The sequence below is a fragment of the Mya arenaria genome, chromosome 2 (assembly GCF_026914265.1).
Source record: "Mya arenaria isolate MELC-2E11 chromosome 2, ASM2691426v1".
NCBI lineage: Eukaryota > Metazoa > Mollusca > Bivalvia > Myida > Myidae > Mya > Mya arenaria.
In genome coordinates, this window is record NC_069123.1 from 51351242 (window position 1) to 51375252 (window position 24011).

General features: G+C 34.6%; 1 protein-coding gene and 6 non-coding genes across 8 annotated transcripts; all 7 read left to right on the forward strand.

The window, feature by feature from the left end:
* The first annotated feature begins 348 nt into the window (after window positions 1-348).
* Window positions 349-19065, forward strand: LOC128207654 (ras GTPase-activating protein-binding protein 2-like). Of its 2 annotated transcripts, none has more exons than XM_052910720.1 (12): window positions 349-503; window positions 1977-2097; window positions 2314-2395; window positions 3121-3222; window positions 3625-3796; window positions 6039-6138; window positions 7357-7523; window positions 9138-9330; window positions 11411-11583; window positions 11929-11987; window positions 14012-14083; window positions 14629-19065. In XM_052910720.1, exons 2-12 carry the CDS (start codon window positions 2003-2005, stop codon window positions 14893-14895), a joined length of 1482 nt encoding a protein of 493 aa, XP_052766680.1. In that variant the 5' UTR covers window positions 349-503; window positions 1977-2002; the 3' UTR covers window positions 14896-19065. The 2 variants fall into 2 exon arrangements, with proteins under 2 accessions (XP_052766680.1, XP_052766673.1); XM_052910713.1 differs by having other exon boundaries at window positions 349-499.
* Window positions 9475-9573, forward strand: LOC128225291 (small nucleolar RNA SNORD16). The gene has a single exon (XR_008259643.1). It is a non-coding gene; the product is annotated as a small nucleolar RNA SNORD16 (small nucleolar RNA).
* On the forward strand, window positions 9615-9713 carry LOC128225298 (small nucleolar RNA SNORD16). Its single transcript, XR_008259650.1, has one exon. It is a non-coding gene; the product is annotated as a small nucleolar RNA SNORD16 (small nucleolar RNA).
* Window positions 9817-9915, forward strand: LOC128225289 (small nucleolar RNA SNORD16). Its single transcript, XR_008259641.1, has one exon. It is a non-coding gene; the product is annotated as a small nucleolar RNA SNORD16 (small nucleolar RNA).
* On the forward strand, window positions 9958-10056 carry LOC128225293 (small nucleolar RNA SNORD16). The gene has a single exon (XR_008259645.1). It is a non-coding gene; the product is annotated as a small nucleolar RNA SNORD16 (small nucleolar RNA).
* On the forward strand, window positions 10162-10260 carry LOC128225287 (small nucleolar RNA SNORD16). Its single transcript, XR_008259639.1, has one exon. It is a non-coding gene; the product is annotated as a small nucleolar RNA SNORD16 (small nucleolar RNA).
* On the forward strand, window positions 10301-10399 carry LOC128225295 (small nucleolar RNA SNORD16). Its single transcript, XR_008259647.1, has one exon. It is a non-coding gene; the product is annotated as a small nucleolar RNA SNORD16 (small nucleolar RNA).
* Window positions 19066-24011: the final 4946 nt, after the last annotated feature.

The window sequence follows — 24011 nt, forward strand, 5'->3', positions numbered from 1 at the left end:
TTATTCTCAATATCAGTTTTGAATGAGCTAAAATTCATTTGATATGCCTTATAATTTGAAGAGAAATATCTAAAGAATTATTTCCTTAAATACGAACTTATGCTTTGCTCTGCGGACCGGTCTTTGATGAATGGATATTAAAAATATTCTATAATAAATTGAATTTCTTTCTTTAACAACATCGATTAATGTGTTGGTATGACAGGAATTACATTTGAATAAATATTTTCTGATGTTAGAAGTATGTATACGTGTTGAATTTTCCTTCCAGAAAATATTTTTCATTTTTGATTTTTTCTACGCAGTTTAATCTAAAGGGGCGTACATTTGTGTGCGCATGCGCGTTGCAGAGAGAAGAAATTTTGCTGCGCACACGCATGCTTGCAGAACAGAAAAGAAAGAAAAAAACATAAATTGTTTATTCGTTAATCATTTTAGTCTTTATTTTCTAATGTATCTTTAAATATATATTCGTGATTGATTGAACAGATCAGTTGCAGTAGGTATAATTATTGTTTCCGTAAGATATTGTTTGTAATTTTTACTTTTTCATGTCCTCGCCGGTTCCCCACCATTCTTGAATCTGTGATATTCGCTTGCGAGAATCGCGCCGTTTCTTTTTCTTTTACAGTTAAGGGCTGTGTTGAGAATTTATTAAATTTATTCGAAAACCTCGTCAGATTTATTTACAGAGAAATTAAGGCATGTTTTTTTCTGAAACCAATTATCAATCAGAGGTAGGAAAGCAAAACTGACTTGAGACGTTTTTTAATGACCAGGTTACCCGTTTTAAGTCGTAGTGCAGACTCCTTTGCACCTGTACATGATATGGAGGTGCTTGGTTATTATTCCAGGATATGTTTCAACATCAAAGGAAGTGCTATTTTTTCCTGCTGTAGTGTGAAGATCTATCTTGGATTTAGCTTGTTAGCTACAATAATAAGCGCTCGGGGGATACTTTTTTTATTATTTTGACATTTCTTATGTATCCCTGTAACACTACAATTCCCTTCCTGAAATAATACATAGTAATATCATGCATAGATGTTGAATAATAACGACAAAATTGTTCACAATGTTCGTCATTAGAGTCGTTATTTGAACTTAAATATATTCTGGGTCACGAATTCCCTTTTATACATGTACACAACCTGTCGGATTTGACCTAGATTTTCAGATATCGTAATACTGGATAAACAATCGACACATATAAGTGTTTAATGATATCTGAATATGTTTTTTGCCATAATGACATAAATAAATATGTGTTTAATTGTAGGCAATAAAATTTTCGTAGAATTTTGAATTTATAACGGGAGATAATTTCAAAATTGTTGCTGCGAGGATTCTCTGCATGAGGACCGTTCGCTACTTTTTGCTTGGATGGTGGACATCACAACTGCCATAGAAAAAAAAATCATACAACTGCCATAGAAAAAAAAAATCATCCAAAGACTATATTTTGTCCTAGAACGAGCCAATTTTTGGGAAAATCTTTGGAAACCAGTCTGTTGACAAAAATAAGATAACAGATGTATATAATTAATTTTAAAAAATGGTGTTTTATCCATTAAACATTAATTTTCGAACGGAAATATCCATTTTTTTCTCTATCAAAGCAATTTCTGCTAAAAATGGACTCTAAAAAATGTCAGAAGCTTAATACTATGGAGATGCAAGCTTTTTTTAAAAATTGTATTCAGGGTTTGTGATTCTCCCTCATTTCACTCAGCCTGCGCAACTTGATGCCAACCCTACAGAGCAACTCATAGAATTGGTATTCTTGTTGCACTAGGTCATGCATTGAATTTAAGTGTTAGAGTCTCAATTTGAACATTTAAGAATTAAAATTTTGGACCGACAGTTATGAAGACTGCACACTACTCCATGTCTTTAATTCACCACAGATTAATGCATGTGAAAGAGAAACAAGTGACATTTTAATAAATAAGTCAATGTTGTTTGTCCCTTTTTAGACTCTTGCTCCCTTTTGAAGAACGTCATGGTCATGGAAACTCCTAGTCCTCAGTGTGTTGGCCGTGAATTTGTGAGGCAGTATTATACCCTGCTGCATGAGGCCCCACTGCATTTACACAGGTAAGCAATGTTGCATTGTAAACCTAGTCTAGTTTTCTTTTAAGTTCATATTTATATGGAAAAAAAAATGTTTTAAGAAATCTCATTAGACATTTCCACTGTTGAAGTTAACAACTCTAATTTTTCTATATAAATGTTATTGTCTATTTTTGTGAGAAGGTCATATTGTGAAGAAAGAAGAAGTCCATGAATTTCAATGCTGTGTTGTTGTTGTAGATTTTACAGTCATAACTCCAGTTTTGTTCATGGTGGTGTAGAGAAACCAGGTGAGGAGCAGCCACCAGTTATTGGACAGCCAGTAAGGGTTCTGCAGTATTTGTGTGTGCCATTGGAAAATGAACGCATTTTAATTTCACAGAAATAAAACTCAAAATTTGGACTGAAATAATGAGCTTCAGTTTCTATTGATAATGTAGCAAAAATATTGTCAATTATTAAAGGGACTCGATCATGTTTTTGCATCAAAAATCATTTTCCTAGTAATGCAACTGAAAACACTTAATTATAATTATTTTGCTCTTTCATACTGAAAGTACTGAAAACTACTGGTTTTAGTTGGGGGTGAACATACGCTGACACAGTCAAGAAAACTGATTCCTTGTCCACTTGACCACAGTAACTCAAATTCAGCTGGACATAAAAAATTATTGAAAACGTTAGTAGCATCAAGGTTATGTCAAGTAACCAATCATGCTATAGCTTTTTTGTTGCATTGCATTTACACATTTCAAAATGGTGGACTTGAAAGACAATATTTGAGCCTATAATTACATGTTGAAGGGTTCCGGCCATCAGTATCTTAGTTTTATCACTCATAATGATTTGTCACACTTTATTTCATAAAAAAACATAACAAAAAGTGCATTTTATAAACCATGAACAAGGCGCTCTAAAAAATAGCTCATTTAAAAAGAATAAAGTTATTTTTTTTATTTTAAAGTAAAGATGTTTTAAATAAACTTAAAATTTTATAAGGAAGTTGAAATTTATTCAAATTGAATATTCGATCTTGTCTTACACCAGGAGATCCATAAAAAGATCATGTGTCTGGATTTCCGTGACTGCCATGCTAAGATTCGTCAGGTGGACAGCCAAGCAACGGTGGGCAATGCTGTTGTAGTGCAGGTAAGCCTTAGGTAGACCAAAGCAGAGGATTCTGCTTTATGATACACAAGATTACAAGACTTTTGTCCGAGGACAACCAGCAAATCAATCTATAAATACAAGCTTAGTATGCACCAGTTAGCATACTGACCACTGAAAATATATAACTATGATATTGGAAAATAAGAGTGATTTAAACCCAAATGGCAGTATTTCAGGATCTCTGTTCTGCTTCGGTTAAAATATGTCCATTAATAAAGATATTAGGAGGTAGGGATATTTCTGAAGCAGATTGATTGTGGAAGTGTGGGTGTTTATTGCCTCGTTTATTAAAAAAAACACCTTTAATATGTACAGTACTGCTATGCTAAAAAATATCTTTAGTCATGCAGCTTAAATGTTTTAACTGATTTACTATATTAGGTGACAGGTGAGCTGTCCAACAATGGTCAGCCGATGAGACGGTTCATGCAGACCTTTGTCCTGGCACCACAGTCTCCAAAGAAGTACTACGTACACAATGATATCTTCCGCTATCAGGACGAGGTGTTCCATGACAATGACACAGACACAGAAATTCTGGAGGATGCCCAGGGTATGTCTTCCTTTTAGAAATACTTGCTATATAGTTTTAAGATGAAGAATTCTTTTTGTCTTGGTGAGCTACAAAACTATATTGCCATTGTCTTTTTGTTTGAAATTCCATTATGTGTTTTGAGTATGATACTAAATAACATCTTGGCAATGAGAAATTTTGCAGTTTTGTAAACTCATTAGGCCACTACTTTTATATAAATTGGTTTACAAAACCGGCGGGTCCAATTTTCCGAAAAGTACAAAAAAAATAAAAAATGAATTTCACTTTTTTTTGCAAAATTATTTTCCCGACCGTATTGATTTTGGTGCGAAACAAAAGAAAAACGACCATTTAAGAGTATGAATGCAGCAGATCTTGACTGGTTTGTTGTTCCGAGGCGTATTCGCCCATTTATAGTAATAGCATGTGAGCCAGTCAACTGTTATGGCAGCGCCGGTGGCAATGGCGGAATTGACGATAGCAGTCATTCTTTGTATGAAATAATTAATTAAAATATGCAGGAGTTGTTAAAAAAACAATAGCAATAAAAACATTGGCAAATTGGACAGCCGACACAAACAATAACTGTCACGTGATTGTTGTTTTTCCCCGCCGATTTAGGTTATAAAAATATTGTTGTTAATAGATAAAAAATAAAAGTGTCTGCGGCTGCCATCATTTTAGTAGACACAAATATCTGTAAATTATGTGTGAGAAAAACATTTTATAACATTTTATGGTTAAATATCAAATAACAGTGCACTAAGTGTGAGTGGTGAAATCGAAAGTAAAATTTTTAAGTTGACACCGGTGAACTAGTTTCACAAGTTCGGTCGGTGGTGTTAATGGATTTTAAATCACAAAATGGTTTGGAAATACTTGTCATTGAGTCAGTGTAAAGCTTGTGTTTATTCTAGATTACATGTTTATTCATGTTTGGGTTAATAGTAGAGTAAAAACAATGAAAGAGTAGAGCACATGTGTCAATGACATATACTTATGCCAGGAGTTGTGTGCAAAACATTAAGATAAAACAACACGGAAAACTATTTTGAATAAGTCCATTTCAATTTGTAATGAACTTGATATTTCACTATAAATAAAGTTTGTTGTTGAAACCAAGGAATACTCTTTAAAGTGAAAAATAAACAAGCATGAAATATAGATGCCCTGTGAAAGCATGTATACACAAAATGGCGGAGTTGGGAGAATATGAAAATATCCGATACATAATTATGGATTTCTCTGTTACTATCATTGGTACATAAAGTTAAGTCACATGCTAGATTTATTAATTTGCTATGTGATTTTCATGTACTGATGTTGTAATTTGCTGAACATCCCATGTTAAATATTTGGACTAAGCATGGATCGGTTTACACACAACAAGGACCCTGCAAAGGTTATTAAAACTCAAATCTAGGTCTAGTTTGGTTTTTAGTTTATCAGGAATTGTTTTCATAATATGAAAACCTCAAATGTCTTCTTAAAATGTTACTTCCTTATTTACAAAACTGGTAATTATTTCACTTTATTGACATTTTCCAATATTAAAATAACTGAAACAATGTTTAGAAAATGTAATGTATTGTTTTAATACAGTGCAATTTTAATGCGTAAAATTCTCCCTTTTTCAATTTAGTATGTGTCAGTTTTTAAGTGTTCTGCATTCACTTTTGCTTTAGCATACCCTTAAAGCTAAACAAATGTCTTGCTGAGTGATATTCAATGTATCTTTGATAAAAAGTGTAGTGTATACATGTAAACATGTTTTATAGTCAATTTCATTGATGTTTTATATGCACAGTATGTAAGATTTAAACTGTGTGTTTAATAAGAACTTTGAAACTTTGAGTGTATTAAAACATGCATAAATAGCAGTTTAAAATTATTAAATGTCAAGTGAATGATATAAATGTTCAACGTTGTTATGTTGCTCTCTTATTTTCACCCTTTAAGAGTATGTTTTGTGACTTTTTTCCTTCTTTTTTTTTTTTCCGACCACCCAGTGGACATTTTTTCCAAAAATTCTTGTAAACCAAAAAATAAAAAAGGAGTGGCCTTAGTATTAAAACACTGATAATGAGAAATGGTTGTTCTTTTAACAACAATTTTAAATGAGTCCATCCTTCTTTGATACACAGAATATTATGAAACAAGTGAGTTCCAAGCAAAAAGACGTAATATAATGTGGAAATGAGAAAAATGCTTTTGCATTGTTGTTAAATGGTTGTTTGTTCACTGTGTGTTGTGTGTGCAGATTCTGAGGGTGAGATTGTGGAGCCGGTCGATGTAGGACAGACTGCAGACCTGATAGCAGACAACCAGCAGTTCTATGAGCCCCATGCCCAGCCTCTCAGGTAAACAAACACTTACAAAACTTAAGAATATAACTGTATTCATGTGTGGCTATGAAATCCACTGATAGTCATTTGGACTTGTGATTCTTTTTGCTTATTTTTTGTTGCAAATTAGATTTCTATATTGAATATAGATAAAGATCAGATTAGATAAAGATAGTGAAGTGTTCCTGCCTTTGTTGCCATTTGTGACCAAATTGCAAAAATGGCCATAATTTGATGAATTTAAATGTGCTATATATACCAGTTTGTTTATACCATGTGATGAATTGCGTCATAAATGCTACGTTGGAAGGCACGTTGCTTCGACTTTAAACAACAAAGATAACTTTCCTATTTTTTCGCCATTTTAAATGAAATATAGGGCAGTCTACGCTGCTTACGGAGCCCCGCCTTCGGTCTTTCACTAGAGTCTGAATAAGAGTTTATTTTCTTAAAACACCTCGACAAACCTTTTCACAATACGCCGGATGACGGAGCACTGTCAAAACACATTTTTTGGGAACGGGTTTGTCGAGGTGGTTGATGAAACCTAATCACCTTATCAAACTCCGGTTATAAATCGAAGGCGGGGCTCTTTAAGCGTCATAGACTGCCCTTTGTTTCATTTAAAAAGGTGTTGTAAAAGAAAAGTTATCTATGATTCAATTCTTCATTTTAAGCCAAATGTTGACTTCTGATGTAGAATGTATGACGCGACGCAATTTATTACGTGGTATACACACTCTGTATACAATTAAATTGTCCTAATGGCTCCAAAAAAGGTGTTGTAAATACCCCACCTAAAAATAAAGAAAATAAAAACTGAAAAAAAAGTTTACTTCAAATCTAAAGCAAGGATAGCCCTCTTAAGGGGTTTTGAAAAGCCAGTCTGCCGCTGTACAGGGTGCATCAACAAATTACATGCCAGGACAATCACATCCCTCACTTTTTGTTCAGTATAGTTCAAAATGTCTGTCTAATTTCATTTACATATATAGGTATGTTGAAATGCAAATTAAGTGCTTCAGGGGGGCTTGCCTCTTCTGAGCCCTACTTTGGCGCTGGACTGGCAAAGGGGTCTAACGTGGCTTTAACTTTAAACCCATTGGGACCTCTCTTATGTATATAAAGTTGGATACTTGATTGTCAATATTTGATAATGTACAATGAAAGACTTTGTCCATCTGTCATTTACTGGTATTGACCAATTAAATAAGTTGCTGTTTCTTATTGCAGCAATGGGACTGGTCTCCTTGAGGAGGAGCCTGTGGAAATGCCCCCATCACCAAAATCAGAGCCTGAGGAGCCCCTGGAGAGCAAGGAGCCTGTCCAGATGGAGGCTTTTGAGCCTGTTAAGGAGGAGCCAAAAGTAGAGCAGCCTGAGGAGCCCCAGCAAATACAGGGTGGGTTGCCATTGGTTCATAGTAGCTGATAGACTTTCAGAAGAAATTACAATACTCAAGAATGATTATAGTTCGCAACTGCAATGTTTGTGTAATTGGCCAATCGATGCTGTCTGAACTGACAGACTAATTCCTCAAAAAAAAACTCAGGCCATGCTTCTGGTAAAATCGATTTTTTTTACCAACCGAACCAAATTTTACCCATCCAAATATTTTTGAGATTCGGAGATTGTAACCAATTTTGATATAGTTCGTTGTTTGAAATTGATGTAAAAATCAGTAGTTTTATGATTTTTATTATCATAGTACTAGCATTTAAAAATAACCTACAAACAAGTCAGATTTCAAAAATTAGTAGTGCTTAAAAGTATATTAGTCAATACGGTTCTAAACAGCCTCTTCAAAATGAATTGCTTTTCATGACATGAATTTGTTTTACGTTGTCAAATTGCTTTAAGAATATTTTCGTCTATTTGAATAGTATGCTGGGTTTTGAAAAGATCTATTTTATTAGCCATATCCAGTAGGCCTGGGAAAAAAAGTTTTTGGTTCCGATTACCTGACCGTACCATTTTTAGCTCGACTATTCGAAGAATAGATGTGCTATACTAGTCGCCCCAGCGTCGGCGTCTGGTTTAAGTTTTAGGGCAAGTTGGGATTTTCACTTATATGTCCAATACCCTACATTCAATTGACTTAATACTTCACGCAGTTGTTCATGGCCATCACATGATGAGGTTAGATAACTCCATATTATTCTTTACACAGATTATGGCCCCTGATTGACTATGGAACGTAGGTTAAAGTTTAAGGGCAAGTTGGAATATTTATTAATAACTTCTATATCCTTTGTTCAATTGACTTAATACTTCACACAGTTGTTCAGGACCATCACACAATGAGGATACATAACTCCATATTATCCTAAATACAAGTTATGGCCCCTGATTGACTTAGGTTAAAGTTTTAGGGCAGGTTAAAGTTTTAGGGCAATTTGGGATTTTCACTTAAAACTCCAATACCATTCATTTAATTGACTTAATACTTCACACAGATGTTCCGAGCCATCACAAAATGAGGTTAAATAACTCCATATTATTTTTTTACAAATTATGGCCCCTGATTGACTATGGAACTTAGGTTAAAGTTTTAGGGCAGGTTGGGATATTGTTTAATAACTTCTATACCCTTTATTCAATTGACTAAATACTAAAGGCATATTTGTATATTCTTAACCACATTTTCATAATGGGAAATCCAGTTATTTGAATGACTTGCGTCATTGTTTGGGCGGGCTGGTGGGAGGGCAGCATCAACGTCACCTTATGTATCGAATAATTTTAGTAAGGTTTTGACATAAAGAGACCAAACTTGGTATTATTACATCGTTATTGTATTCTAAGTCAAAGCGGCGATGTCGAGAGCGCTGTCTTACGACGGCTCTTATTATAGTCATTTGGTAAATGTTAATGTCTGGAACTGATGATAGCTTTGACTGAGCAGAATTAATCAAGTTTGAAACTTCCGCGTTGGTTTAATTTCTTATGATCACTTTAACAATGCAGAAACATGTAAAGATGATTTAAATATGCAACGCATGCCTTGCTTTTGCAGAAGAGCCCCGGCAAAACAAACCTTTCTCCTGGGCAGCCATGGCCAGCAAAAATACAATGGGAGCACCTGCCCCAGTGTCTCAGATGCCAGTGCAGACCCAGGCTCCACCCAAACCTGCCCCTGGATTTGGCACCAGACAGGACATGAAACAAGACACCAGCCCCACAGCTCCAAAGGAACAGCGGGCACCACGGTACTCTTAGCATGTCTGAGACGAGTTTTATCAAAATTATGTATATATAAATAGGGGCATAAATTATTTACTTGCATTTTAAAAATTGTAGTCGAATTAAGCTTAAATTAACACTGGAGTTTTGATATTTTAAAGAAGTTATTATGCAATGATGGTATAATTTGCGTCAGAATGCAAGGTTGGTGACAGTTGCCTACTGTTAATGTGCCAGCTTGCTGTACTGTTGACCATTAAGTCTGAGCAAGTAGTCAAGTGTTAATAAAACTGGAATAAATCAATATTGAGGCAGTGATGCGTGTAATTTGCGTCAGATGTCATGTTTGGTGATGGTTGCCTACTGTCTTATGCCAGCTTGACTAACTGATGATATCTTTAACTGAGCTTCAATTCAACTATAGGGCCATTTTTTAAAAAGGTATGTAAGAGAATGATTTTACTTAAGTTGGCTTAAATAATTGACGGTTGATTGTTGTTAAAAGATGTCTATGCAATGATGGTGTAATTTGCGTCAGAATGCAAGGTTGGTGACAGTTGCCTACTGTTAGTGTGCCAACTTGCTGTACTGTTGACCATTAAGACTGAGCAAGAAGTCAAAGTGTTAATAAAACTCAAATAATACAATATTGGGGCAGTGATGCGTGTAATTTGCGTCAGATGTCAAGTTTGGTGATGGTTGCCTACTGTCTTATGCCAGCTTGACTAACTGATGATAACTTGAACTGAGCTTCAATTTAAATGTAGATCCATTTTTATGAAAATTAATATAAAATTAGTATTTTAGTCATGTTGGGACTTAATAATTGACTGTTGATTGTTGTGAAAAGATGCCTATGCAATGATGGTGTAATTTGCGTCAGAATGCAAGGTTGGTGACAGTTGCCTACTGTTAATGTGCCAGCTTGCTGTACTGTTGACCATTAAGTCTGAGCAAGAATAAAGTGTAAACTAAAATCAGGTAAAACAATATTGGGGCAGTGATGCGTGTAATTTGCGTCAGATGTCATGTTTGGTGACGGTTGCCTACTGTCATATGCCAGCTTGTCTAACTGATGATAACTTGAACTGAGCTTCAATTCAAATATAGGTCGTTTTTTGAAAAGGCATACTGTAAATCATTGAATAAAGAAGGAGAGTTATGTACATAGGACACAGGCAAAAAATGCGTGGAAATTCGGGGGGGAAAACATTTCATCTAAAATGGCAAAGGTTATAAAATAGTACAACACATGTAATATATTGAAATAACAATGGTACACAACACATAAATAGTTTATTGCAATACTGTATTAAGTTGCCAATGAACAGAAATTTAAAACAGTTATCCCGATTTCGCTCTCTGCCAAGCCCTCAAATAATTTGTCTTTTACACAAATTGTGTAAAGATTTGCCATATATTGTATCCCTGTAATGTTCTCAAAACCCAAGTTAGTTAAACACTTCTTAAAATGGGTTGAACAACAATTTCATTGCAACAGTTTGTACTATTTGGTGTAAGCTTGTGGCGGTAAGTTGTTAAAGAGGGAGTTTTTCAAACCTTCACATATCCACGGTGCACAATGATGCCACTTCACATGGTGCTTGTCTATTTGTTTTAAATACAAAATCATACTTCATAAAAGCTTGTACAGTTTTGGCAACGAAAAATAATTAACCACTTATATTTTACTGTCGTCTGCTGATGCTAATTGTAGCTGATTTTCTACTGCCATTTTATTTAAATCTATTAATTGATGTGAGTAGCGTCCCTTTATGTGAAATGTAAACAAACATATTTTGTGAGATTGTGCCAACTTGCTGTATTATTGACAATTTAGTCATAAGCAAGAGGTCAAGTGTTTACCAAACGCAATCAATACAATATTGGGGCAGTGATGCATGTAATTTGAGTCAGATGTCAAGTTTGGTGATGGTTGCCTACTGTCTTATGCCAGCTTGACTAACTGATGACAACTTAAACAGAGCTTTTATTTTAATGTAGGTGTCCCAATGTGTTTAGTATATTATTGTGTTTTTTAATGTCAATTAAATTAATTGAAATAAAAAATAATTTTGCGGCCATTAAATTTACTTCTCTATATAGGGGCGGTCGTGATCGTCCTGACCGAGGTCGTGACCGTGACAGGATGAGCATGGGGCGGGAAGATGGCGAGGTGGGAGACAGGCGGGGCACACGTTATCCAGACAGTCACCAACTATTTGTAGGAAACCTTCCACATAATGTCTCTGAGAAGGAGTTGAAAGCATTCTTTGAAGGTTGGTGGACACTTTCTCATAAAATGTTATAATGACATAGCATGATTTTAGTACCCAGTGACAAATCTATGTCTAGGTGTTTTCTGAAGTCTTGATGTTGTTGTCTTGCAAAAAGTTTAACCTTGGCTATTACTCAAAAATTTAAGATACTAATATGAAACAATGCCTGTATTTCTAGCATTTATTACTGTCCAATAATGCCCATTGTATAAGTGGAATAAACATCAACAGACAATTAAAACTCTTCGCTTGGCATCACTTCTGTTTCTTCAGTGTACTAGCGTTCTTAAAACACCTGGTGTATTTTAGTTACAAATCTGTTAACATGTTCCGTCTTATTTACAGAGTATGGATCAGTGGTTGAGCTGAGAATCAATACAAAGAGTGGAAGTGGAAAGGTCCCAGTAAGTTATTTAGGTTTTTTGTATATTTTAAAAATAGATGACATCTAATATAGCATGGCAGACACATTGAGTCCCAATTTCTCGGAACAACATCCATAGTCCCTTTTAACAGGATCAAGCAGAGCTCAATAAAATTGTTTTGGTAAAGTTTCTTTAGTGTTCTCATTGTGAAGAGTTCTTTCCATCGAAGGAAATATTTTGATGATATTCACTTGAAATTATTTCATATTTTGTAAAACAAGTTATAAGTTATTTGGCGATTAAAGAAGATGCTTAGCTTGTTTTGCTAAGGATGTTTTTTTAGAAATTTGAGGGAGGTATCAACATTCTTTAAAATATCTTAAAATAAACACAAAATTCCTCTTGTATGAGCTAATAGACAACTTTCAGCTTTGCATTGGAGCATTATGAGAATTCTGTGTTAAATAAAACAATCCTATCAGTATTTTTTGCTTTGACATTTTCTTAAAAAATATTTGCTTATATTCAAATCAATACTGATTTGTGTTTTTGCCTAATCAATCCAGTATTCAGTATTAAAACAAGGTTGTCTGAAACAAACTTTTATTACCATGGATAATCAGATGTGAGTTAATGTTAAGCCATGAACATAGGAATTTCCTTGTCTGTCACATCATAAGCCATGTACATATGGATTTCTTTGTCTGTCACATCATAAGCCATGTACATAGTCAATTCTTTGTCTGTCACCGTGTCACTTCATAGTTGTTAATGTCATGACATGACCATAGGAATTTCTTTGTCACATCAAAGTTGTTAATGTCTAGCCATGAGCATTGGGATTTTTATGCCCCCACAAAGTGGCGGCATATAGGGTTGCCCTTGTCCGTACGTACGTACGTACGTACGTATATGACTTGTAACGTACGTACGTCACGAAGATTGTTTCCGATCTAATTCTTGAAAACCGTTTGTCCAATCCTCACCAAACTTTAAACACATGTTTGTGACCATAATATCTTGATCAAGTTCGATAGTCATGGAAATCGCTTTAGTCATTTAGGAGTTACGGCCCTTTCTTGCCAAAAATTCCCGAAGATTGTTTCAGATCTAATTCTTGAAAACCGTTTGTCCAATCCTCACCAAACTTTAAACACATGTTTGTGACCATAATATCTTGATCAAGTTCGATAGTCATGGAAATCGCTTTAGTCATTTAGGAGTTACGGCCCTTTTTTGCCAAAAATACTTCAAAAATATATGTTTCCAATCTAATTCTTGAAAAGTATGTGTCCAATCCTCACCAAACTTTACATACATGATTGTGACCATAATATCTTGATCAAGTTCGATAGCCATGGAAATCGCTTTTGTCATTTAGGAGTTACGGCTCTTTATTTGCAAAAAAAGACTTGAAAAATACGTCCCGAAGATTGTTTCCGATCTAATTCTTGAAAACTGTTTGTCCAATCCTCACCAAACTTTTAACACATGTTTGTGACCATAATAACTTGATCAAGTTCGATAGCCATGGAAATCGCTTTAATCATTTAGGAGTTAGGGCCCTCAGATTATCCTGAATAATCATTATGGCTTATTTTCTGTGACAAAAAATCGAAGTGGGGGCATCCGTGTCCTATGGACACATTTTTAGTTTTGTCTGTCATATTGTTATTGTCACATTTTGTTTCCAGTCTATACTTTTAAATGACTTATTGTAGAGTCTTTTAACTTAGTATGTGCATTGATAATGACCTCAAAGGTCAAGGGTATGGTGACCTGGACTAAAAAACTGGTAGCTGCTTCAAACAGGCCACATCGCAGATACACTTGGAGCTTCATGTTTATTTTGATGTTATATTTATTTGGATTTTAAAGCAAACCTAAAACAGACACAACTAAGGAGAACTACTTGAGTGATAATGAGAAGTACATGTGTGATATGGAGAATGATGTGTGTTATATAGAGATTTGCATGTGTAATATAGAGAATGACTTGTGTGATAAAGAGAATAACATGTGTTATATAGTGATTTTCAGTCATTGCTCTTATTTATTTTCAGAACTTTGGTTTTGTGGTTTTTGAAAGCAATGATCCTGTCGATTCCATCCTGAAAAAGTCTGCATCAGGTTTGGTAAGTATTCACGTTCAATTTCATTATTGCCCCCATTAAATGCCATTTTAATTTAACACATCTGACACATATTTGATACACTCATCATTTGAAAGATTTATACAATTTTTTTCCACTAATGTATAATATTCTTGGAAGACATGCAAAATAATACTACCTATCCAACTTCATAATATCAAGGGTTAAACCTAAGCCTGGGAAGCCTCAAAGTTATTAAGGTAACTTGAGGTGGGTTACTTTTAGATTGGCCATACCTCAAAAATGGTTCTAGTTATTAACATGCTTGGAACTTGGCAAGCATACTAGCAATGACAAGTTGCATTTGCCTGGCAAGTGCCTCTAAACTGTAAAAATATACCTCGATGTCCCTTAACAAACTGAGAAAAGCATATGAGCATTTGCATCTATTTACATTGTGTAATGTTCCATATTTAAAACAGCTATTTTAGATAATTGGAGGAATTTTAAGTACCAGTCCTTGAAATATGTTTATTTAAGACTTTGTGCCACTTGCACAATTCAAAACATTTGCTATAATGTTGTAGGCTATCAAACTACATGATCACCGCCTTAATGTTGAGGAGAAGAAGCCCCGTGGTGGGGATCGCACTATGGGACGTGGCCCACCCCCCAGGTCAGGGAGTGCCGGTGGTATGGGGGGTGGGGGATTCAACAGCCGGGGAGGTAGTGCTGGGCGAGGCATGGGTCCGAGAGGGGGTTCCTCTGGGATGAGAGAAGGGGGACGAGGGGGTGGGTCTGGGAACATGGGGCCAAGGGGTGGTGGAGGTGGCATGTCTGGCCCACGGCGCTGATCTCAAGTCAGCCAGGAGACGGACACATGGATGATGGTGCTTTGTGTTACGTTGATGTGGAAAGTATGCAATTCTGAGTTATGAGAGGACATATTATCATCACTGTCACCCGCTGTTCACAGATGACTTGTATATTTTTGATTGCGCAACAAAGTGTTCAGTGTTGTTGAAACATGTTAACACCCTGGTTTTGCCTGTGATCAGTAAAACAAATATTTATAACCTTATTTATTGTTTCAACTTGTTGCCAACTTAGTGACTTGACTGATGTAAGGACTAGGAGTTACCATGATCATAAAACTTACATGTGTTTACATGAAACTTTTTTTACAATGTGCTATGTATTTGCTAAAAAGTAATAATTTGTATCTACTGTTTCATGAACATTGTAAATACTATTTTGTTCATTACACAAGCATTCTGATTCGATCATTTCATCTGTCAAAGACTTCATCTATTGTTCAGTATATTTATGTTAGTAATGCAAACTTGTGGTTTCAGAGGTTTATGAGCTAGATGTACATGTATGACAGAATTGCATATTTTCAATCATATGTTTTTCTTAAAATTAAAATATAAAATAAACCAAAGGAAAAAAAATGCTATTCATATCAGATAATCTTAAATGTTTTATGTTTGAGAAAAGAACAAAAAACAGTCAAACATCTTGTATAAATATTAGACTTCTGACACTCGTTTCTGTATTTATCATGTTCACATTTTTATAACAATAGGGGTGTTTGACAGTTGTTTTTACCTACATTTTTGTTTTGTTTACAAATATGCCTACTTTCTTACAAAGTTGTAACAAAATTTAAATAATGGTTGCAGTGTAATACTCATGTTCTCTTTTTTACTCCATCAGCAGTTAGCCAAACATGGATTTTAATTGATGACTTTGTAATGCTAGCTAGTGCCAATCACTTTATTTTGATTTTTTTTTTATTAAAATTTTCTTTCGTATAATTGAAGCCAAGGATCATCGTAGATAACTTATTAAGACTATTACTCCCAATAGCTTAAGTTTTTTAAATTATTGTGTCGATTGGAATTAAGACTTCATTGTATAACTTTTGCTATAAAAAAGCTGTGTTTATATTATACTGTATCATCTGTATGTGTGTTATGTTTGTGGGCATAGGAAGTAATAAGGTGTTTTATGCTGGAGCTTATGAAATGGTTCAAATGCTGATACAAGCAAGATGTTAGTTGGACAGAAGAAGAAATATGTAGTCAGTTTTGAAATCCATATTGTAAAAGTAGTGTTTGGTTGTTCGATTATTTTGTATATGCTTATCCTTGTGAGTAATGTCTCTCCAGCGCAAGGCAAATTATACATACTTAAGATTTTCCATTGACATTTAGTATAGGTTGAGAATATTACACTTGATGAACTAGAAATAAGTCAATTTTACATGGTGTAAAGTATCTATTGGACTATTATTATATGTAATTATACAGTATATGTCGAAGCATTCTTAACATTGTTGGTAGATTCCTTGTATTCTCAGGGAAGTCAGTTTGAAAGTTGCTCCATTCTGGCCATTAACATTGGCCTACATAGTGTTATGTTCACTGTGAATTTGAAATGCAGAGTTTGTCTGTGCATTGTCTCTTGAATTATGGGTCTTTTTTCATATGAAGTTCTAGAGACTAAGAGTGCAAGTAAAATCCAAAATATATATGGTTATTTTAAAGTAAATCAAGTTCAGTGTTTCACATCGGTATGTTTTTTTTTTTCTGCCTAGCGGATATGCACTGAACCCAATCACAAATAGTTGGATGTAACCTCATCTTGTTGGCTACATCATAATTGTTTATCATATCATGACTGTGTGTGAGTATTGCTGGTAGTACACTGTTTTCATGTTCTTTCCTACTTAGTTACCCTAACTCTAGTTAGCAGGAACTCTTTGAATAACAATTGTTTCATTACTATGCAAGAGTCGTTCACTTAGCTTCGACCAGAAACTGTTCCATTTTTTATTTAAATTGGTTACAGAACAGTTATATTTTTATACAATTGTCTGATCGATTTCTACAGAGACACACTGGAAATATAAATATTTTTCCATCACCATTGTTCAGTGTAAGATTAAGACTTAGAGTATTTAAATTGTGCACACAAAACTGCATTTATAATAACTGATTATGTAATAATTTGAACCTATTGTGTAAAATTTTCTTGATAGAGATGGGATGTTGGGAGCAGGAAAAGCAAGCCAGTCCTTCTTAGTCAATAAGATTTTACATTATATGTTCTAACTGACCAAGATTATGTTTTCACCAGGCGGGAACCAAATATTATAGTCACATGAGTTAAATTGTAAAGTCTATACGATTAAGCGAAGTACTTGGTAAAGGCTGATTAATGGTTTCATTAGAAGGTAATATCAGTTAAAATCTAATTAGGAATAGAGAGCATTATTTTTACATATTAAGTGTTGAAGGCAGGAGTTGAAATGACAATGTATTAGTTTGCAATTGAGTGCGCATGTTCACTGTGTTATATACCCTGTCTCCTGGAGAAATGTTCATGTTTGAACATTCCTGCTGTGTTGAATATCGATAAACCTGTTTTGAATTGCTCGAATTAGTTTCAGTAGAGTTCCAATGATCAAACAAAAGGGTACTAAGGGAGTTTGTACATTTATGCATTTGTGTTTTTTGTACACATCTTTGTCACAGTTTGTGGCATATTTCCATTAACATGGCTAAGATACCCATTCATCTGAATGCATCTAAAATTCGGGAGGGTAATAATGATTAACCCATTTGTAAAGTTCAATTATGAACATTTTTGTCTCGTCTTAGGGCTGTTTCCATCACTGAAATTTATCACTGGTTACTGTTTTCTCGGCTTTGCAACGTGTGATAGCTTGTGTCTTGCTGCATTTTGCTCCAATAAAGGGTTGATCAGTAGAAAACAAGTCCAGTACACCAGTTAAGATGTAGTTTCTATCATATTGTAGATTGATCTCTTATATTCTCTTTGAAGTTCAATATTTTTTTGCTATCCAATAACAATCCTTGAGCAGTGTTACAGGTACCGAATACTGTGCTGAATGAACAATGCAAGTAGCTCTTGTGAGATGTCTAGTGTTGAGGTGTATGTCTTGTGAGATGTCTAGTGTGAAGGTGTAAGAGTTGTTAATGGAATGCTCACACATTGCGGTATTGGTGCCATTTCTGTTTCTTGTTCAATTATTTCCCATTTATTGTGATAAGTATTTATGTGTGTTTAGTTTTAAATCAAAAAGGTGTTTCTCTTGAGAGATAACAACTTTACACATTGCATAACTAACTGTTTGATCTGAAATTTTTATTTAGTTTTGCAAAACAAATAACAGCTCTGATAATGCAAAACTAGACGTTTGTGCAGCCTGATACCATTTCTGCACACTTGCTGGAAAAGGGACACATTTTATTAAAAGCATCATGTTTGTGTGTGTGTTTCTAGTATCAATGATTATTTTAGTATCGGTTTGTTCCATCCTAGATCGGTTTGTTTCATCCAAGATCAAAGGAGCAAAATTTCGAACCAAGGAACACTTCAACAGTGATAACTTCTGTTGAAAATCTCTTGATGTGATTGCTTCTGGGGAGTTCTGATGAGAGGGCCCCTGATCACTGTATTTCATTAATGGCACTACTAATGGGGCTGTTGTACTGAAACCTTATACTGTTGTTTATTTCAAGTTATAATTTATGTATACCTTTGCAGGAAACATAGTTTCACTAGTAAATGGCAGCACTTTTGGAATGCCACTGGATTGTGTCATCATTTTACATTCTTGTCTGCCTGAATACCATCTTATTATTATGGATGGATTTAATCCTCTTTTTAACTTGATTTGCATTAAGAAAAAGCTAACAATGCAGTTTTAAGCGGAAAAACATTAGTTGTAAAAAATGCATTAGCTAAATATTTCACTTCCTTATACTTGAATGATAGTAGTATTCATTTAAAGCGTTGGCTGATGTTTAAGATTTATTGTAACAATGTTTTAATTGTATTAAATCTAAAAAAAAACTTTTGAAAGTTAACCCTAATTGTGATAACATACCATGCTTTCATCTGATGTTGATATATAGACAAGTTTTTTTCTAATTTGGCTGTAAATTATAATAACTGTTACAGAAGAAACAACAATAAAGATGTTATTTCTACTGGTGTTTTTGTTTTATTTTTTGAATATATTAATGCAAAAACATGACCCTAAATAAGTTTATATAGATAGAGCTATAATGAGAAAAGACTTTGTCGATCCTGCGTGCGGAGAGAGACATAGTTGTCACAATGGCGGTTCCATGTGCGGTAGTTCAGACTGAGCCTTGTCCCGGCTATATAAACGATTTTCAAAACGCTTGCCATGCATAATAGGATTTTCAATAAAGCTTCACCATTATAATGTGGCGTGTAGTCCCACGTCTGTACCTCAAAGGTCAATGTCACGCTTCCGAGTTTAAATGATCCATGTCCGGGCAGTATTTTGACCATGCATTAGTTATAAAACATTTGCCATGAAGTTAAAATATGATGAGGTGACGTGTTGCGTACAAGACCCAGTTTAAGGTCACCATTCGAGGTCAAAGATCTCGATCCTTGTCCGAACTGTATCATGACCATGCATTTTGTTAAATTTCTGGTTATCGGGTCCGAACTGAACCTTGTCCGGACTGTATTTTTACCATGCATTTTCCAGAATTTAGCCTCGAGTTTTTATAAGGTGGCGTGTTGCGCGCAATACCAAGGTTTGTAACTCTAGGGTCTAGGTTACGCTTAAACGGACTCGCTCATGTTTTTGCAAAAAAAAAATGTATGTCGAAAGAAAGTGTGGCAAATTAATAGGACTGTTCATACGAAGATAACAAAAGCTTTAGCCCTTGAGCAAATGTTCATAATTAATTTTATACATATATATATCTTGTTTGAAGACCGCGATTTTCATGAGCGTCACGCTAATGAAGTTGTTGCGTGATTGGTTGAATGGCACTAGCACGTGATGTTATCACCGTGTTGTTAAAAGATCCCTCACTTTTGTTTAAAGTCCTGGTGTCATAGTGGTAAAATTGCCGATTTTGAAATAACTACCATAATGACAATTCTGTGTATGTGTGCCATAGCGCCCGTCCGTCTGAACTAAACCTTCCCCCAGTTGTATCTTGACCATTCAAAGACGCTTTCCACGGGCTCGACTTGTCTGATGGTATCTAGTTGTATTCATTTAGTTGTTTTGTTATGAACCTCATGTTCGTAAAATAAACTGTTAAGAATATTTGATCACTAGGATAGTAACTCGCCTGATGATTATGTACATGTATTATCGACACCGGCACAATATGGCAAAGTTTCATGATTATTGCGTAAAAAATCTGGCATGACGAGAGAAGGGTGGGGAATCACGTGACTTAAAAGGGGTTCTCACATGGGTCCCCACGGGTCAAAGCCGATGTAAACAAACAAATTAGTGACGCAAATTTCTAAATAACTTTTTGACAGAAAATATTTCTTAGCCTATTTAAGACTTTGCAATTTTCTGCTTCTACACGTGTGAAATGTTTAATTGCGTGTATTTAAATGCTAAAATAGTTGGCCGACATTTTTATTTGACGAAAATTTGTAAAACAACGCAACGCTGAAACTTTGGCCATGGCGATGTACGATGGTGAAAACACGAAAGTTGATCGCATTATCATCGTCGTACTGTCGTATTTTATGACAGTTGGAAGGTAGTTGGTAGTTGGTGATTCGAATATTCAACTACCTACCAGTTGCCAGTTGGGGATTCGAATATTCAACCACCTGCTAGTTGGCAGTTGGGTATTCGAAAAATCAGAGTTAGATGTTGATGTTGATGTTAAGCTACTCGACTATTTCCAGTCGGTTATTCTAGAATATCCAACAACCAACCAGTCGGTAGTTGGTGATTCGGATTATCTCTCTCTCTCTCTCTCTCTCTCTCTTTCTCTCTCTCTATATATATATATATATATATATATATATATATATATATATATATATATATATATATATATATATAGTCGGACATTCGGCAATTTCCAGTCGATTATTCGCGAATATTCAACTACTAACCAGTCAGTAGTTGGGGATTCAGAGTATGTCTATATATATGGTTGAAAAGGTCACATAAGGAAAATTCGACCGACAAATGTTTGTTTATGCATGTACACATATGTATCTTTGCGACAAACACTGTTTTAAATAACTTTTTCTCGTATATTCGCCAGTCGGATATTCGACCATTTCCAGTCGATTATTCGCGAATATCCAACTACTAACCAGTCAGTAGTTGGGGATTCAGATTATGTCTATATATGTGGTTTTAAAGGTCACATAAGGAAAATTCGACCGACAAATGTTTGTTTATGCATGTACACATATGTATCTTTGCGACAAACACTATTTAAATAACTTTTTCTCGCATATTCGCCAGTCGGACATAGACTGGCGAATATACGAGAAAAAAATGCAAAAACATACCTTCATTTATTATTTGTAAGCAAAATAATTCTTAATACTAGACGCTGTGCACCGCTATGCTTGCTTAATGCTGACCTAGTAGTTGCTAACAATCAACTTATAGTTTAGATAGCCACACATATTATGAACAGCCATCATTTTCATTCTGTCTTTATAATGCACACTTACCCATTGCTTGACTATATTGTAAACGTTGGAAATAAATACTTTATTTCAGAACTGAATTATTCATTCATTTAAGAGAAACTATGATGCATGTGATATAGCAGTGACTGCAGTTTAGTAGATTTGTCAAAACTCTCTTGAAGATTGCAAAGAAATTTGGTCTGGAAGATTTGTGTCATAGTGTCTGTAATCTTGGGTGTTCTTTTTGAAATGGGTAATAATAACTTGAACTTGGATGAGATGTTATCTCTTGGGTATCAGTTAGTCTAATAAGCTACCATTACTGTAAAATGCCAAATGGATGCACACAATTCAATAGTACATAGGGGACCAAAAATCGATCGCGATGTAAATGCAGTTCAGATGGTTGCTTCTTTTAAATACTCATGAATATAAACCATAACCTAGTAGTGCAAGTATTACTTGCATGCCATTGTGATCATTCTTAACATTCTCTGTGTACAAAAGTCTGGTCTTGTTTAATGCTTACTTATTCAACTTTGTAATGTTGCCAACTTTGATATAATGCTCTAAATGTAAAGGCTTGATGTAAGTTTTGGGAACAAAACCTTAACTGTCTTTCAACATTCGTATAACGGCCACGTTCAATTGCCAGCGTATGAGCTGAAGCTCCAAAACGAGCATATACGTTCCGAAATTTCCTAACACAGATAAAATTTACATACGCTTCAGTCTCAAAATTGGATTTAAAGCCGATATAAGCTTGCAATTTGGCACTATTTATACAACTGCTACGTCATGACTGAACATATTGATCTTTAAGTTGTTGTAAGTATGTTGCCATAAAGCATTTTTATTGGTAATACACTGGGCTTCCCAAACATAACCAAAGCCATTTGAAAATAAATGTTTTCTTAAGTGGGTTACCCAATTCACATAACCAACAGTATCCAAAGATTTCAACATCGCATAACATTTGGACACATATTTATGTTTTGGCATACTTAATTTTTTTAACCAATAGCATATAACACGCTTACAAGAAATATACAACGGGAATCGACCACAATCTCCTAAAATTGGAACATTACATGAAAATAGAGGTACAGAAAGAAACGTTTTAAAGGCATAGTTGTGCACTCTTTCGTCACCTTCATGTCTATGTTATCCCCAAATTTCGGACCCGTACAGTATTATAGGTACAACTTTTGCGTCACCAATTTTGAAATAACTATGTTTCTTGTAAAGGCATTAAATCATACAGAGAATTTAATAATGATACAAGAACCCGTTTGCCTTAATAGCCATGCTGTCGGTCATTTTATTCAGTGACAGGGTAGAAGTAAAATGGACCCCAACATAGTTAAAACCGTTTACACATTCATTTGTTTTCATTGTTATAATACCAATGTTCTTATCTATAAAGACAACCGCCATTTTTAAAAAGAACAATCTTTGTTTTGTTAACATTAACAGTTAGTTTCCAATTTTCACAATATTCATACAACAGGTTAAGTTGCGATTGTTGACCTACAATAGTATCAGACATACGTGCTACATCATCAGCAAATAAAATCATGAATATTTCAATAAAATCAGGTGAAATCTGTATTCCGCGTACCCCATTTTGATGTAGAAAGTCATACAATTCATTAATAAACAGACTAAATAAAATTGGACTTAAATACCATCCTTGACGCAATCCTAGAGGGCAATTTATACTCTCACTTAGTTCATAACCATTTTTGATTCGACTTTTAACAGACACATATATATACTTTTTATTGCATTGAATAGTTTACCTTTAATTCCGCGATTAAGCAATGACATATATAACTTACTACGGTTAACATAGTCAAGCGCCTTTTTAAAATCGACAAAGGCAACAAACAATTTACCACGTTTTTACATAGGTATTTCGATATAACAGCATTTAAAATAAATGCATTATCCATTGTCGAGTAATTTGCTCTAAAACCCGCCTGTGATTCAGTTAAACGCGTCACAATCAAAAGTCAAACGCTTGTTTAAAATATAAATGTATATTTTACTAAATACGTCAATTAAGGCTATTCCCCTATAGTTATCGGTTACATCTCTAGCTCCTTTCTTGTTTATGGGTATTAGTGTTTGAAAATCGGTCTCCATTTGCTATCGATAATCGAATCGAATCGGACCAAGCAATTCGATTTGCTATCGGACAATAATCGAAGTTCACAATATCAGTATGGAATACATTCTTTATACATAGTATAATCATGATCATTTAAATGGTTAAACCTGGAATCAGTACGGGTTCTGCTATAGTCATGCTTTTCGCAACAGTTAGTTCATTTTCATAACGTTTTTTCTGTCTTTAATAACGTAACGAAAAAAACATAACAACACAACATATACTTAATACTTGCATATCTATTGCAAAAAAATTGCACACCGCATCAAATAAGTTATCATAGCATTTTACCCAAGTAAAAGCATATTAAAT